The 17,119-nt window shown below is 46.0% G+C and overlaps 1 protein-coding gene across 3 annotated transcripts in view; it reads left to right on the top strand.

Annotated features, from left to right (window-relative positions):
- The window catches only part of LOC144770987 (histamine N-methyltransferase A-like), a 333,433-nt gene that overhangs the window by 197,646 nt on the left and 118,668 nt on the right, over window positions 1–17,119 (top strand). For all 3 annotated transcript variants that reach the window (XM_078655856.1, XM_078655858.1, XM_078655857.1), the window contains one exon: window positions 12,052–12,202. In XM_078655856.1, coding sequence (XP_078511982.1) covers window positions 12,066–12,202 — 137 coding nt within the window. In that variant the 5' untranslated portion in view covers window positions 12,052–12,065. The remainder of the gene's footprint in view (window positions 1–12,051; window positions 12,203–17,119) is intronic.

Below are 17,119 nucleotides of genomic sequence, written 5' to 3'. Positions count from 1 at the left end.
TCTTTCCATTTTTCTAAATCTCCCCATTTCTGTAACAGGTTTAACAATTCTCTGATCTGTTCCTTTTTCCCTGACACATTCATGCTTTCTAAATCTTTGTCTGAGAACTCTGCTCTGTAGGGTTTTTGCAACACTTTAGATTACCCAATATCTATTCCCATGCTGGCCGCAGTGTCCATTAATCCCATGGAACACTCTAGTATTACGGGTGATACTTTTGCAAATAAATAGCAATTCTTCCTCAGTCAAGGTGTTCAGTCTGTTCAAACCCACATTTCCAGCTACCAGTTCTTCCAATTCTATTCTCAGTTTGTAAATATCTAATGGTTTCGGCTGAGGATTTTGCTTTTCTAATTCTCGGCTCCATCTTTCAATTTCTTCAGGAGTCACTACCGTGGCACTTCTAGTACCTGAAGCTGATTCAATCTGAATTCCTCTGGAGGTAAATGGAGTGTTCTTTCTCTGTGAACCCCCTTCTGGTTCCCTTATTGGTAAATCCATCAAAGAAATCACAGATTCACATTCACTTGCCTGATCATCTACAATTAAGGGCTCTTTTCTCGGCTGTACTACAGATAGGGTAATAATAGGAGTCTTTGGACTCCCCTGTTTATCCCCGTACAAAGGAACAACTGGTCCAATAGTTACTGGAATTGTCAAGGCTTCAGGACTTGTATTTAGTTGGGTGATTTTCTGAATTATTTCTGTTCTCTGTTTAACTAGAGCCTCTCGTTCTGTATCCTGCAGTACCCTTTCCATGGTAGTTTCATGCACTATTTGCGGAGTCAGGGTTGGAGTATAATTCGGGGCAGTCGGATGCGTCAAACTTGATCCTTCACCATAATTTGGTTTTAGGAATGGATTTCCTGTACTTAAGGGTCTCGATTCCTCCTGATAAGGAGGTCTTAGACAGGTGTCTCTCGCACTTACGGGTCTTGATCCCTCATTATAAGGTGGTGGATTCTTCATTAACAATTCCTCCAGATAATCATCATCAGAATCCCCACCGGTCATCAAATGCTTTGTTTTTTCTGTCCTTTTCTCTCCCAGGGGTGCTTCTAGTGTTATTACAGGGTACAGTCCTTCTACCATTATATTCTGTCTCCATTCGTTTCTCTCGGGTCTGGCTATTTACTTTCGGGTAAAATTTTGTGACCGGTATCGCTCTCCAGTGGTTCCGGTCGTTTTTAGCCAACCGGGCCTTTAGCGTGACCGTCCCACCTTACCAGTCCAAATTCCATCCGTTGAACCTGGGGGTTCCCCAAGGCTCCTCGCTGAGTCCTACGTTGTTTAATCTGTACGTAAGGCCGCTAGCTGAGGTTGTCAGGCAATGGGGTATGACGATGGTGTCATATGCCGATGACACCCAGCTAGCGGTTACGATCAGCGGGGACGCCGAAGTCGATGCCCCCAGGTTTCAACAAGGACTGCGGGCGGTCGCCAGCTGGATGACGTCCAACTGTCTCCAGCTGAACGCTAGTAAGACCGAGGTCATGGTTTTTGGCAGACAGCCGGATCTTTGGGGAGAGAGATGGTGGCCGGGGGATTTGGGTCCTGTTCCCATCCCAGTCGCCGAGCTTAAGAATCTCGGGGTCTGGCTGGACCCTTCCCTTACGTTTGTGTTTCATACCAAACGCACGGTGGCCTGCTGCTTTGGCATCCTGCGCGGGCTCCGTCCAGTGCTTAAGTTCTTCGATGCCCCTACCAGGCAACTCATGATCCAAGCCAGTCATCTCGAGGCTGGATTATGCGAGTTCCTTATTGGTTGGTCTGAATCAGGCGGAGATTGGGCGCTTACAACGGATTCAGAACGCCGCTGCAAGAGCGGTGGTAGGCCTCCCAAGATTCTGTCCTACCTCTAGTACCCTGCGGTCATTGCATTGGCTGCCGGTGGCCCAGCGGATCCAGTTTAAGGTCCTCTGTGTCGCCTACAAAATTCTGAAGGGGTCCCCAGCAACGATCCTTATGGCCCTTCTCGCCCATTACACCCCAGCCCGACTCTTAAGATCTGCGGACCTAGAACTAGCTGTCGTGCCGCGCTTCAAGCAGAGTCGAGCTGGAGGACGCTCGTTTCGAGTGCGTGCGGCGGTCCTGTGGAACTCCCTGCCCCCGGCGATTCGCGCTATGAGGGATTTGCTTTCCTTTCGCCGTGCGGTGAAAACCTTTTTATTCCCTTAGTTTGTCTACACTGTTTGTTTATTGTTTAGTTGTGTTGTGCAGCTGCCTTGTCGGGCGCCAGGACGCTCCTTAGCTGGAGCATCTGTGCGCCAAATAAAAACGCATAACATAACATAACATAACATAACCCTTTATCATTTCTGGGTCTGTCTCGTTCAAAAGCCTCTATTTCCCATTCTTCTAAGGCCTCATATTGCGTCAGTCTGGGTCTGGGATGAAAATCATTCATTCGGGTCCTCAAATTGAACAAAATCCTGCCATTAAATGTACCTTCTAACGGGAATGCCAAAATTCCATAATTTTTAGTATATTCCACCCAATTTTCCAACCATACGCAAGCATGGTACCCTCTGTCAAACATCATAAACGATGCGGGAGTATTAGGAGGTGGAATGATAACTCCTTCTCTAGTTTTGATAGGCTTGTCTTTCTTAAAATAATTCTTTACTTTGTTTGCAAAAGTCCTTTTCCTCTTGCTTCCGTACATAATGCAATTTCTAGCTGTTCTCCACTGATCCCTTACAAACCCTTGATATCTAGGATCCGGTCGGGTCTCTGGATTTCTCGAATACCACATATACTTTTTGGCAAATTACTCTTTGTTTACAAAACCAACTTCCAATCCAATGCGTCTTTTAATTTTTCTCAACCAAATCAAATGCGCGGTTTCAAACTGTCTCAACCAATGGGTGCACGGCGTTTCTCGTAAACGAGTTCCCACACTCCTGTGCTCACCCCTCCTTCACAATACTGTCTCAGCTACACGCCCGCTGTCTCGACCAATACCAGCGCGGCACTGGGTGACGTCAGCGCAGCTCCGCAACTGACTCCCTCCTTTACAAGGTAAGAAACAACTTCGATTTCTACCCTTTAAAGTGATAGTGCTCTGTTTAATTTACAACGTCAACACATTCGCCACTGTACTCAAGTGTCTAGAAAGAAAAGATTTGTTCACTGTAAGTAAACTTCTTCTATTTACTTTTCAAATACTGCGAGTAGATCCCTTCTTCCTACTCTTCACACAAGCATTAGTGAACCTGCTAGTCCTTCGACTCATCCACTTCGGGATATATACTAAGCCAAAAGTTTCACCAGTGAACTCCTTTGCTACCAATCAAGCTTAGACGAACCTGCTACTCCTTCCGTGTGACCCTTACTAGGTTAAATCACAATTGAAGTTTTGCCAGCGAACTCTTTGCTACCATTTATTCAGACATTCATTGAGAAAACCGTAATTAGTGCTTCCAGTTCTGCCTAACCTGCACCAACTTTCCTTGGGTAAGTGACCTCACTACGGCGTGGATTCTCCTCACCACCCGCTATTCTGCCCCCGGGGATTCCAGACAAACATATAACAAATCACTTACGAGTGTATTAGTACATTTATCAATATAACAGCAAGAAAAACAATTTAAAACTTTCATAATTTTTCAAAGCAATAAACAACAATTTTACATTTGATCGATCGATACTTTTAGCAGCAAACTTTGTTCACAGTTAGCAGCAAATAACCTATCTTAACTAGTCCTACCTAACTTTAACTAGTCCCTAACCATAGCTCTGCTACCAGAAAACTACTGATAGAGCGCGCAGGCCACCCGACTATAAATTTTACCATATACTCATTGGGCCCATAACTTCAATTTACCATATTCTTCGATCGGGTAACCTACACACTACTAACAGTAACCCAGTCCCTTCCTATTTATTTCTAATGTACCCGACTTACCAATCCACTGTTACCGGTACCTATGATCACAATGGATCAGGGAGCTAGCTGTAAAAGAAAGACAGTCACAAAATACCATTTACTATATTTGCACTCATTTAATAACCAGAGACACAGGAAGTTTTCAAAGTCTTTATCTAATCTTCTTCAAGGTCAGAAAGTAAAATGTTTACAGCAATTAAACTATCAATAACCAGGAGCATGAATATCGTATAACTATGCAAGAAAAGGATAAAGCCAACCATTTAGGACTCTAAAGGGAAGGTAAAAACAGGGAACATGCTAGTAAGAAACTTCAGAGTTTTAGACTTAATATGAAGTGACTAAAGGACGGGAAAAATAAGGAACATACTAGAATCTCACAGTTTGTATATTACCCCTAGAAGGTGGGTACGGAAAAGAACTTAAGTTTGTACTACGAAAATTCTCAGATACCATGTAGCTATAGGGAAGGTAAGATTGGAACATGCTAACATTCAGAGAAATTATGGTAATTCAGTAAAGGGTGGGTAAAGAGAAGGAACATCTATTTATTCAGAAACTGTGTTTTTATATTCAGCTATAAGGTAGGGGAAAAAGTGGAGCATGCTAATGAAGATACTTTCACGATTTCAGTAATCTATAAAAGGTAGGGTAAGAACAAGGGACATAGGCAATTTGTGAATTAGCAAAAGTTCAAGCAAAGATTAGAAATAAAAGATGCAAGTGTGGTTCCCTAACATTTTATATTTACCTAGCATGGTGTGAAGACCAACCCTGGCCACGGGTCAGTTAAGGTCAGTAGCAACCCCAAGAAAGGACAGTCGCCGGTAGGCCAGCAGGTGCAGAATGGAACCCCAGGACAGGACAGGAAAACCAGATTAGGATCAGGACAGGACCACCAAGGTAAGACCAGCACCCGCAGTTCAGTTGCAACGCCTGCGCTACACCTTCTCTGCAGCTATCAGTCAGAACCCTGATTGGGTTATCGAATTCCCCAGCAAAGTGCTCCGCCAGCACTTAAGGATTCCAAAACCCCCTTTGGGTCTCTGGAAATTTAGGACAGAGTGCTCCACAGCACCTCTGTATCAATCAGCTATTGAGTGCGTTGGGTCAGTGACAGGTCAGCTATTCCGACAAGTCGGACAATTTCTCTAGCTAAACCTAGGCTAGTTATACTGTTTTTGGGTCAGTGTACCACCCCCCAAATGTTGCAAGTGTAAGAATCCCCAATTTCGATTGGTCCAAAGAAAGGACAGGTCATCACACCAACTAGGATTTGACTTTCTCAAGCCCCTCATTTGAATCTTTCAAACCCGCCCATTGAATTTCGGGTCCCATGACATGTCTTTTACACGTAACAATGGTGCATCTATCAAATTATACATTATGATACATTTAGTACATTTCAGCTTCTTCTACTAGGCGAAGGTGCCTCTTCCCAGGCACATCTTGGCTGAGACCTCTGGGTTGGCGCACGTTCAATGTCACAGAGTTCATCCTCTGGCGGAAGACTGTCATGCGCAGAAAGGCTGTTCAATATGGAGTATTCCCATCCCTCATGCCCAAGGATTACGATACATGAAAAGTAAAGGAAAATAATTTACAACACAGAAATACATGATTACACTGTATACCAGGAATCCCTATATGACTCCCCTTACTTTATACTAACTATAGCATTAAGATTAGTGCAAAACGAACAGCATTGCAAAAGCGGCAGGGCAAGCGTCGGCATGTGAGAACACAAAGCAGCCATCTTGTTGCTAATGCGCAAGCGCAAAAGATTCCCACCAGAACAGCGAGTACGCCACGTCATGTGAGTGTGACCTACGCATGCGCAGAAGAAATTCCCGCAAAGCAGCGGCCATTTTAGTGGCAAGCGTTTTAGGATGAGTAAACACATAGGCAAGCATTATTGGAACAACCCGTCTAATGTAGAAATGTGCAATATTAGTAACACGAACATGTTGATTACATTTTATTAACGTTGTTTGAGGTTCTTGATCCAAGCAAGTCGCTTTACGTGCGAATCCTTGCTCCATCAATACTCCTTGAAAACAACCAATAGCGTTGTTTTCAAATGCAAATCATGTTCCGCAAAAATACAAGAACCATGAAAATCAGAAAGTAACTTCTGTAGATTATATTCATCAGGCACGGAATGCACAGTTTCCTTGGGTGTGCGACTGTGATAAACATTTGATCCTTTATTTAAACCGGGGGCAGACAGAGGCGTTTGTTTTCCCAATGTTTTATTAGGGGCAAAGAAATTAATTTCGTTTTTTACTAAAACTGGATTTGTTGCAAAGTGTAGCAATATACTACATACAAAGTTACAAGCAAGGCTGGCTCCTCAACTACCAGTATTAAAAGTTTCTAAGATCCTCACCTCCTCCCAAAAAATCGAATGAGGGAAAGCTTCTCGGAAATCACTAACTAAGATCTAACTGGCACCCGATATGCTAAAGGCAGGGCGGGCGCATTGTCATTCTAAAGGGGGTAATCAGCCCCAATCGCAATGACAATGGGACTGCCCTCAGCCTGTGAGAGCTCAGGGAGGGGCAGCTGCAGTCTCTGGAGTCAAGAGAAGTGCGAGCCGCAGCAGGAAGCTAAATGAAAAAGATATTGTTTTAAAGTAGAAATATTCATGCCGTCCCGGGATGCTTTTTTTGGAAGACAGAAGTAGGGGAACGGACTAGAATATTTTTTTTAAGTAGGGGCACGCCGTTCTTTCTCAAACGCAGTAAGACTAGCCTTCGACGACTTTCCTTTGATGTCACGTCATGCTCTGCTCTACCTGCCCTGCCGCATTGCTGGGGAATTTTTTTACTACGCGGTGCTGAGTTTTCTTAAATATGCAACAAGCTGTAAAACTGGTTTGTGGATTGTTTAATTGCTCCAAGCAGTCAGTAAATTTCAAGGGACTGCTGGTGCATGAAGAATATCAAATATCCCTCGGTCTAGCAGGTGGACAGATTTTTCTACACGGTCTGGTGGTAGGGGGCAAGAGTTAAAACTTGTTGTGCTCGTGTTACATAAGAGGGGTGAAAATACTCGGCAATTGGCACGTCACACGTGGGTTATGAAGTTAGAAGAAAGCCTCTACCTACCAGCAAGAACATCCCAACCTCACCTAAAACCAACCGGAAGAATGACAATAGATCAGTCGTGGCGCACGGGGCGGGTAGTTAAATATAATAAAAAGGAAAACGTACTTACCTTACAGCCGGTCCGCCCCACCTCTGCTCCCCTTGGCGCCTTCACGTCGGCACTGGAGTGGACTGGCAGCCCCTCTCAGCCAATCCTGGCACTGCCAGCAGCACCAGGATTGGCTTAGGGCACGGTTATTCTTCGCCCGCCGCCTGCCCATTAGGAGACCGAAGGGCTCCTAATGGGCATGCGCAAACAAGTGAAAACACAAGTGCGCATGACTGGACAAGGGCAAAAAATGCGCCCTCCGTCCCCACTCATGCACACTTGTGTTGTGCCGCTACCTGTTGTCCTCCACTGGTCTGAAAAACGTGTCAGTCAACAACATGACGCCAGACAACCCACCCCTTCATACTCTGAAGGGGTTGGGTGTTCCGACGTCATGCTAGACTGACACGGTTGTCAGTTCTCTCTCGGAGCCTGATTCAGTTTAATTAAGTTCAAAGACGCTGAGGGGGCTGCGAGTGGAGGGGCTACACCCCCACGCCCCAATGGACGCACCGTGCCTGCACATATCCCTATGGGAAGCCTCGGGCAGGGGTGGCAGGAGTGTAGCACAGGGAGGCGGAGAGATCAGACACAGCACTCAGCGCTGGCGGGCAATGGGAATGGGCGGGAGAGAGCGAGTCTAGCACCAGGCACGCACAATCGGGGAGCAGATGATGGCGAAGATACAGGTCGGGTGGCTCTTGTACGCCAGCAGGATGCAGTGCTGCCTGACCCGGAATCCAGTAATGCAAAGGCCTGTCCACTGACCAACAGTAATCTGAGGGAGGAAGTGGATTTCGGGCGGGGCTCCCTGGGATGGGCCAGCAGCCTCGACCTTTCCAAAAGTCCTGAGGCCAGGACATGTGTTTGTTAAGGGGCACGAAGAGTAAATAGAGGTGGGGGCTTACTGCGCATGGTGTAGCCCCTAGCCGTTGACGACATGAATCTGGGAGGAGCTGCGGGGAGGTCAAACTTGTGGAAGGGGAGCAGGGGAAGACCAGAGGCTTGAAACAGTCCAAATCCAACAACATGCTATTATAAACAAGTGGTTCTGTTGGGTAGTGCAATAACTAAGTTAACGTACTGAAGCGATCAGAGTAATCAAAATGTTGCCCACATTTTACAAAGACTTAATGAGAACAAAAAATAAGAACAAACAACAAAATCAACAATTTTTGCCAAATAATGAAATATTTACTTCTTTTCTTTTTTTGTAAAAGGGGCAAGCATGGCTGTCAAGGATTGCATAAATGTATTGCAAAGAGACAGAGGTGACCTTTTTGACATAAAGTGAAGAAAGAGTGACACGTGATATCATTAGTGAAAATATGAGTGACATGAGTTAACAAAATACAAGCATCCTGTCACATGCATACAATTATTTACATGAATCTTAATCCAAATATTATTTTGAAAGTGGAGGACAAGGAGACTGTTTGGACATGGGTAACATGATCGTCGTCATACAGTGAGATGACAACGAACAAGCACAACCCCACAGCCGTGATGTAGAACATATGACCATTGTCCTGCATCAGATAGGCATCTCCTCACAAAGAGGTACAATGTACATTGACATGCATTCTGTATGTCACCTGCGCCAATGCCGAAACATACTCTTCACATTGCAGAGGGACAATCAACACCCCCTGAAGACAGACGTGCCATGTCCATGATCAAACAAGAATGAAAGCATGGACTAATGTAGGTGGCAGTGACTCCCCCTTACGTACCTGTTGCCCATGTCCTGGAACTTGAGTCACAGGGGGCATCCCTGCATCATGGCGGCACATATCAGAGCCCAAATGAAGCCCTGTTGTCACTTGTAGGCCACAAATGACAGCCAAAATGGAATGAATTGGGACACATGTGAAACACCGAAGAGTGGGATACTGTTCCAACTGTGACACACAGAACTGGCAGTTTGAATACGTGACTCCCTAAACAGCCTCACTGCACAGAGGTGACACATCCATCATCAATTAACAAATTCCAAAATTGCTAGCACCACATGTCGCACCCACACTTGTCTGAGTGATGTGGCTGTGCAGATGAGTCACATGCACGCGGGGAATGTGTCTTGGAATGCATTTATTTGCACATGCTGTGCCTGTGGTCATTCATCGTACTGTCCCATGATTACTAAGAAGCGTCACAATGTGACGTCAACATGCGAAGAAACTGTCAATGATTGTGTTCCTACGGGCTATTCCTGCTGTGGCTGCAGTGGGGTGTGGTCCACCCGTCTCTTCTTCATCATCGTGGTCCGGTGCATTTGGCACTTGTATCCATGGGGCATTGCTGTGTACACATATGTTGTGCAACACACAACATGCAACAATCATCTTGCACACAATGTCTGGGCTGTAGAGGAGCCTTCCACCTGTGACGTCCAGGCACCTGTAACGTGACTTCAACATGCCAAATGTGCGTTCCACGATGCCCCTGGTGCATTTGTGATTCAAATTGTACTGCCTCTGAGCCTGTGTGTTCAGGGCGTCATCATCCAAGCACAGAGTACATATCCTTGATCACCTGTGACAGTGCAGAGAGACATGATTCAATAGTTGGTTCTGCATGATGTGTTGGCAGGCTCACTGGTTCATTGGTGTTTGATATTGGTGACTTAGTGATTCCTCTATGACATGGACTGCTTGTTGCAAATGAGCGGCATCAATGTTTTTTTACGTAGCCTCACTGCTGCTCCTCCCTCCCCCGAGCATAGTCACTAGTGTGCGCAGCTCGGTTGCATCACTTGCACCCCTACGGCGCACCACTGTCAAGCCTGTCTGCGCATGTCCACAAGCCTGACTACGACAAAGTGATGATGTGCGCTGAAGGTAGCTGGCTGACCTCGCCATCCATTTGAGGATAGACATTTGGCGCATGCTGAGCTAATAGCGACTCACACAACAGTTGCCCTCCCTCATACACCCCTTTGGCCAAGCCCGCACTCCTGGGGCATGCCACATAGCAACATTGTCCATTGCAGGACAGGCGGCGCAGACACTACAACAGAGACACAGGCATTAGTCACTTCCTTGGCAAGGCCTTAACTTAACCACACCCAGAGCCACTCCCCTACGCAGTACTGTTGTACGCCTGTCCACTCCGCTTACGCTCACAAGGAGGTACGACATGGCTACATGTCCCAGGTCTACCCTACTGCCTGCGGTGACATGGTTGCTCCCGCTGTACACAGCACAATGTGATGTGGCAATTCCCGGGGCCCTCGTGCATACATAATGACCACATGGACACACTGAGTGACTTTGTGGAACTGGCTACAGGCATGTGTGCCCGGCCCCTTTTATTGCCAGGGTCACATGTCCAGTGACGCCTGTGCTGGATGGGTGTTGGGTAGTGTAAGCCACCTCTCAGGGGTATGTTGGTGCTGGCAACAACCACAACAGTGATCAGACAAGCAGCAGTACAAGCTTCAAATGGCAAGGGTCCATGATGAGCTGCACAGAGTTAGTGGCCCTGGATGCACTGCGGTCGCGACAGGCACACGGGATGGTGATATGCGCTGCACTGAGGTAGGGCCACGCAAGCTGAGTGGGTCCTCGACGATGTCAAAGGTGAATGTCGTGGAAGGTTGAGGGGGCAGTGGAAGGTGTCCTTCAAGGGCATGAAGCAGAGGGAAGTAGCAAGCAACCCGGTGGTCCACTATTGCCTGCACATTGATGGAATGTGTGTGCTTTCTGATGCGGTAATTGTGTGCAGTGTCGGCAGGGGGCACAAGTAGGACATATTTGTAGTCAATTGCCCCCAACATGTGCGGGAAGCCAGCTACGGCGTAGAAGCCTTGCTTGGTCTCCAGCTGTTCCTGCGCAGTGTGGGGGAAGTAGAGGTACTGGGGTACCAAGCGGATGATGGCATCCAGGACAGGTTTGAGGAACTTTGATAGGGCTGGCTGTGATACTCCTCCGACTCTGGCGGTTGTTAGTTGGAAAGTACCCGAGGCTAACAGGTTCAGCACAGCCAGCAGCTTTGTCTGAGGTGGGGTGTTGGTTATCCGCTCTCTTGCTACCGTCAGCCTGTGGGAAATGATGTTCAGGATGCGGAGGCTGGTTGTCCTTCTGAGCCTGTAGTGGGCAATGACATACTCTGGTGTTAAGTCTGTGAAGCTGGTGCGTTTTCTGAAGGTCCGCTGTCTGTGTCTGCGCTGCCTCTGAGTGGGCCGGGGGGGCTGTGGGAGTCCAGGGGGGTGGCGGTCCTGGGGTGGCCCTGTTGAGCCTCCGAGCTGCATGATCCATAGCTCCATGACTTATGTTTGTCTTCAGGTGTGGCTCTGGGCTGGGCTCCCTTTCCTGTTGCAGGCTGTCATCTGTCTTTACACCAGGCCAGAGCAGGTGTTAGTTTCCTGCTGCTAAAGCACCTTATCACCTGTTTTGGGATCTTATAGCCGATCTGGCTGGTCGTTGAGAATGTTGCGGAGTGGTGTTGTGGCTTTTGGCATGGGAACGCCTACTCTGCATCTCATTAGTGATAGTTGCCAGGGTCATCTGTGACAATGTTATCGCAGGCAACCTGGTGATATGGGCTGTTAGCATCTGCTTGTGAATGGGGAGATACATGTATCGCAACTTCGGTTGCAATAAAGTGCCGCTAACTCGGCGGTAGATCCTTGAGAATATGCCCCTCAATATTTCATAATATATCATTGCACCATTGTCATAAATCATGAGGCAGGAAATTAGAAAGACTTTTCATCACTTTAAATAAGTAAGACAGAAAATGATGCCAGGAAGTCTCTACTGTGGCTGTTTTATCTTTGGCCACAGCTGTGACATATTATCACACCCACAGACTGCAGAGTCCAGCAGTGCAGGCATAACACACGTTGCTTCAGTAGTAACCACACTGTGTTCTAAAGTCCAGTAAAGAACTGCTGGACACGGGTAGAAGGAAATAGAAGAAACTGTCATAAAGCATACCTTTTATCTCTTTAATTTCTGCAGGGTGAGCAACAGGCATGGCGTTATCCATGAAAAGCCTGTCCTCAGACACTAGTCATTATCTGCAGGCCTTTCAAGTGCACCTGGAGCGCTCGACAGAACACCAGTGCATGCAGGAGTTTATTGGGAAGAAGTTCCCAAACATCATATCCGGGTAAGTGGGGATGTGTGTGCTGCGTGTTGAATAAAGGTTGGTAAACAAGGGGGAATTATTAGAGTGATTTTCAGACTTTTTAAAACAAAAATTGACTGATTATAAACTATATTTTTTTAAGGAATGCTCAATGAATAATGCAAAACGGATGGAAATCCCTGTGAGAAATGAATGCATGTTTGGAATGAATGAATGAATGAATGGTATTTTTATTGCACTGTTACTTAAAATCATTTGCAATATGACTTACAAACATAACAGAAATTAGGATCACAAATGTTTAAAAAAATTCATACAAATTGAGTTCACTTGCGGCAATTATCTTGTCCAATAAAATAATAATATATTATCTATACTACTATTATAAAGGAAGAACTTTGAACCTTTGAGGCGGGTAAACTCGGGAACCACACACCCGATACATCGTTGTAATCATCAGGGTGTGCAGATGGACATAGGCTATATAAACTTAATAAATATACGTTATTTAAAATATTTATCAAATAAAAAAAGTAGTCCTTTGGAAGTGCGTGCTGACGTGCTGTCACCTCTCGTGCTGACGTGAGGAGCGCAGGGAGGAACGGCATCCAGGAGCGCGAGGAGGACCGGCGGACATGGCGTGGGGAGGAGCGGTGAGGAGCGCCGGACAGGCGGTAAGGAGCAGCGGACAGGCGGGGAGGAGCAGTGAGCGGCGGATGAGGTAGGTTATTTATTTATTTAGGAGCGGTGAGCGGCGGAAAAATTACAATCGTGAGCAAGAGGAAGCAAACGGAGCATTACAAAAGTGAGCCAAAAGGTGCATTACAGGAGGAAAAAGTTACGTGTGCATGTTACAAAAGCGTACAAAGTAAACATAGAGGTATAATACTGCAATATTTGGAGGAAGGCTCCAGGGGACCCACGGACAATGTCGGGGCGGGCGGGGGCCCTGAAGCCTACTTTCTCCCGGACAACGTCGGGACGGGCTGCTAGTATACAATAAAAAGGTGAGAGATTACCAGTTCAAACCTTATTGCAAATTTGATATATCTACTAAGGTCGGCATTTAAAACGGTATCATCACATACTAATTGCTGGAGACTGATTTTTTTTAGCAGACAAAATGGCCTCTGTATTGCCTGGACCCTCGTCTTCAATAAGCCTCAGATGCAGCTCGTCCATGTATTTCACAAATCTGGCCAAGTCTGATGGGAGGGTGCAGGAAAAAAGAACCAATGCTGCTCTTTCACTGTCCGAACCCCATTGCATATTTGTTTTAGAAGTTTCTGACCGTGCTGTAGCGTACCGGGGCGACAACACATCAAATGCAACAGAGATTCAGATTTAAAGTCGCAGATTCCACATCTGATTGTAAGTTCAAAGGACTTCAACCTGGATTTAATTATTTAATTGGGGGGGGGGGGGCACTAGTCTAGCCCATAAAATGTTTTTGAGAGCTTTCCTTCCAAGTGCTTGACTAAGGGGGGGCTGGGTTTTATGCCCTGCGAATGATGTTATCAGCCCAAGCTGTCCTCTTCCTGTTCCATAGTCTGCCAAGTCATTTTTGCATGACAGTTGGTCGCATCGTTTATTAATTGAGTATTTAATGGCCAGATAGTTTATCGTTCCTTGAGCCTAATTTTGAGTTGCTAAACCCAACTTTTCAACTGCTTCCTCCATATAACATTGCCATGGATCAGTTGACCCCCCTTAAATCGACTTCAGCATGGAAGACATTGCACCTTGAACCTGTCGGTGCGAATAGCGGAGAAGAGGATTGTCCTTTAAACTTTGGGGGCCACGAGAGGAGGAGAACCATGCTCCCCGACACCCTTGCGCAGCTGAGTCTGTCACCTCTCGCGCTTCGCGGGAAACGCTCGCTGCTGAGGGGACTGTGGACCACATGGCCCATAGTTCATCTGGGCCAGGAGGCACCTCCCCGTCATGCCCTCCACAGGTGCTTCAAACCGAAAACCAGCACCGCGGAACGCGCGCGGGACGAGCCGGGCGAAGCTCGGGCAAAGGGCGGGCCATCCTAGGCCGTCCAAGGCAGGCCACGACTGGACTGGGCCACCCCCCTGAGGCCTGGTATTGGACTGGTAAGAGTCTTCTTGGGGAGACGGGACAATTATTTATGACCATTTTTGACTAGAGCATATCTGCTTTCTTAAACATTGAGGGAGAAATGTCCCAGAAATCGAGGAAGGGGATTAATGTGGACCCATTGAAACCGGGACCCTTGACAATTATATCAAAAGAGCAGCTGTTGCCCTGGAGAGGGACATAGCTATGACTGAGAAGCGGCTGTGTACGGAGGCTATGGGCTTAAAAAGGTCATCCTTGGGTGAACTAAGGAAGGCTTTTACACCTGTAAAGGAACATGCTGACTGCGTAATCAGTTTAATATCTCCAAGAAACAATATAAATGGGTCATTTGCTATTACTGATGACGATATATCAACCTGTAATAGTGTTTCCTCAGAGGAATTTTGCCCTATCGTGTTAGCGACCAAGGCCACCCTAAATGTAGATACATCTAAGGATAGACAGGTATCCCCCATGCAAGGGGGTAAAAGGAAAAGGGGTGGGGGTCGGCAGACAGGTAGAAAATCCAAAGTGCCTAAAACGTCTAACAAATTAGTAAAAATGCTAATGAAAAAAGCATCGGAAGTACCGTTTATTCCCCCTGTATCCACACCCTGCCCAGTACCTGTTAAACCCCTGCCATTACGGGCTCTCTATTTTCCAAATTACCTAAAATTGCATCTAACAATGAGGCTTGCACTGTAGTTCATATAGAACATCTTTTTAAACCATTTACGCTCCCAGTCATTGAGAGGCTTAGGGTAATAAATGAGAAGGTAGATAATCTCCATAATATTTTTACCGAGAAGATAGCCGGGATGGCAAACTCAGAAATTAAGGTACAGAGGGGGGGAATAGCTCCTAATTTAAGTAAACAGGTTACAACCTCCTCAGTTAGCCCTCGCATGAAATCACCAAGAGTAGCGGCAGAAAAAAGGAGGTTGGAAAATAATGAGGTGACGAAGGACGGCTTGGCTAAAAAAGTAGTTTTGGAGAATAGTGCCATACCCAAACTAGACAACCCTAGGTTAAACTCCCCATCCACACAGATAGAGAGGAAACATTATGGGGAGGTTTCTTCAAGCACTACGGTTAAGCCCTCGATTATTCATTTACCACCACAATCTGCACCCTTGGTCCTAGTGCTAGCAAACGTACCACCCCTAAAGGAGGGAGCTAAAGAAGATTGTAGTCAGTTAAGACACAAGGCAATGCACTGGCTATCGGGCTACCCTGCAGAGGGCATGATGGCTGGCCATAATATCATCATGGCTCGACGCGTGGCTTGGCTTGGTAGCTCCAGGAAATCAAAAAGGGGGGACTGCATCGTGATCAACTTTAATAGCCCTGTCCCAGCTGATGGGATTCTGAGGGAAGTAGGACATAGTGGAGGATACAGGGGACAAGGTATAGAGATTCTGCCATTAGGTTTTTTCTATAGGGCTAATACCCAAGTAAGATCTGATCCCGGGAACACATGGCAACAAGTAAGGAGATTCCACAATAAAACGGATAGAACGTGGATGGGGCCATTAAGGGAGCCGAATTGGGATAGACAGGGGTTTACTATGTTTTCAGGACCAAATAGATTCAAAGTTCTTTTGAATTTAAATGACTGCGATTAACTGAGTGACAATAGCATACATGAGGATAAAAATGCTCTACATAGTGATTTACACGGTGATCGGAGTGCTGGCCAAACAGATAAATCCGTCAGGGGGATTGAGCCAGGTGATGTGCTAATAGAAATGCAAAATGGCACAGACCTAATATTGGCTATACCACAGTCCCGGTCTAAAAATATCTTAGACTGTGGTATTAATAAAGATATAAGCCTGGATTTGGCATGCCCGAATAATGCTGAAGTAAATTCCAATGTAGAGAATGACACAGTCATAAGAAATATGGTAGCTGAAGCAGTAGAGGCTGCTAGGAAAGTACTGATGCCATCTAATGGAAAGGCTATCCCCTCATTAATGCAGGTAGCAGTACCACAAGGCTTAGTAAGGATAGTATATTGGAACGTCTGTGGTCTGGTGTATAAGGTCTCTAACATTGCATGGGGAGAGTTCATACAGGAGTTTGATATCCTCTGCATCCAGGAGACATGGCGTATTAGCGAAGTACATGTGGAGGGCTTTAGGACGTTTCACGTCCCGGCTGTGCAGTCCACACATGGCAGACCTAAAGGGGGTATTTGTATATATGTCTCCAATATGTTGAGGGTGCGGGTTATAAAAATGATGAAACACACCTCCTATTACCAAACGGTATCTATTAGTTTAACGTCAGGCATAGATTTGTTGGTCTTAAATTTGTACAACAACACTAATAAAGGAAACTTTATGGAGGTAATGAATAAACTAATGGAAGATTTAACTTACCTAAATTCAGCCTATAGAAGAGAGAGAGTCACGGTATGGGGAGGGGATTTTAATATAAACATATGTAAATCACTAGCATGTGGCCCACGAGAACAAGAGAGAAGAATATGGCGATACAAACCACTTTGCACATACAGACAGAGGGGAAAGATTAAATGATATCATGGCCACCCTTGACCTTGGGTTTGCTAATATGATGTGCTCCCCTGTACCTCGACCTTCATATCGAGGGGCCTGCTGTCGATCATTGATTATATATTAGTTCCCAACAAATATTCTAACAGGGTTGAGAAGTTTGAGACGCATATAAATGGTCTTAGTGATCAGAGAGTAATACATCTACCACAATAGAATCTCCGGATATAATATTGTCACGTCAAAAAGGCTTTGCTTTGAAATGGAATACATTAGAAATTCCTAAAATAAATAAAGGGATTATCTCAAAGGCATTGCCATATATTCAGGTCTG

Source organism: Lissotriton helveticus, chromosome 7 (genome assembly GCF_964261635.1).
Source record: "Lissotriton helveticus chromosome 7, aLisHel1.1, whole genome shotgun sequence".
NCBI lineage: Eukaryota > Metazoa > Chordata > Amphibia > Caudata > Salamandridae > Lissotriton > Lissotriton helveticus.
Note: the sequence above shows the minus strand (reverse complement) of the source record. Positions and strands in the feature narration are given on the sequence as shown.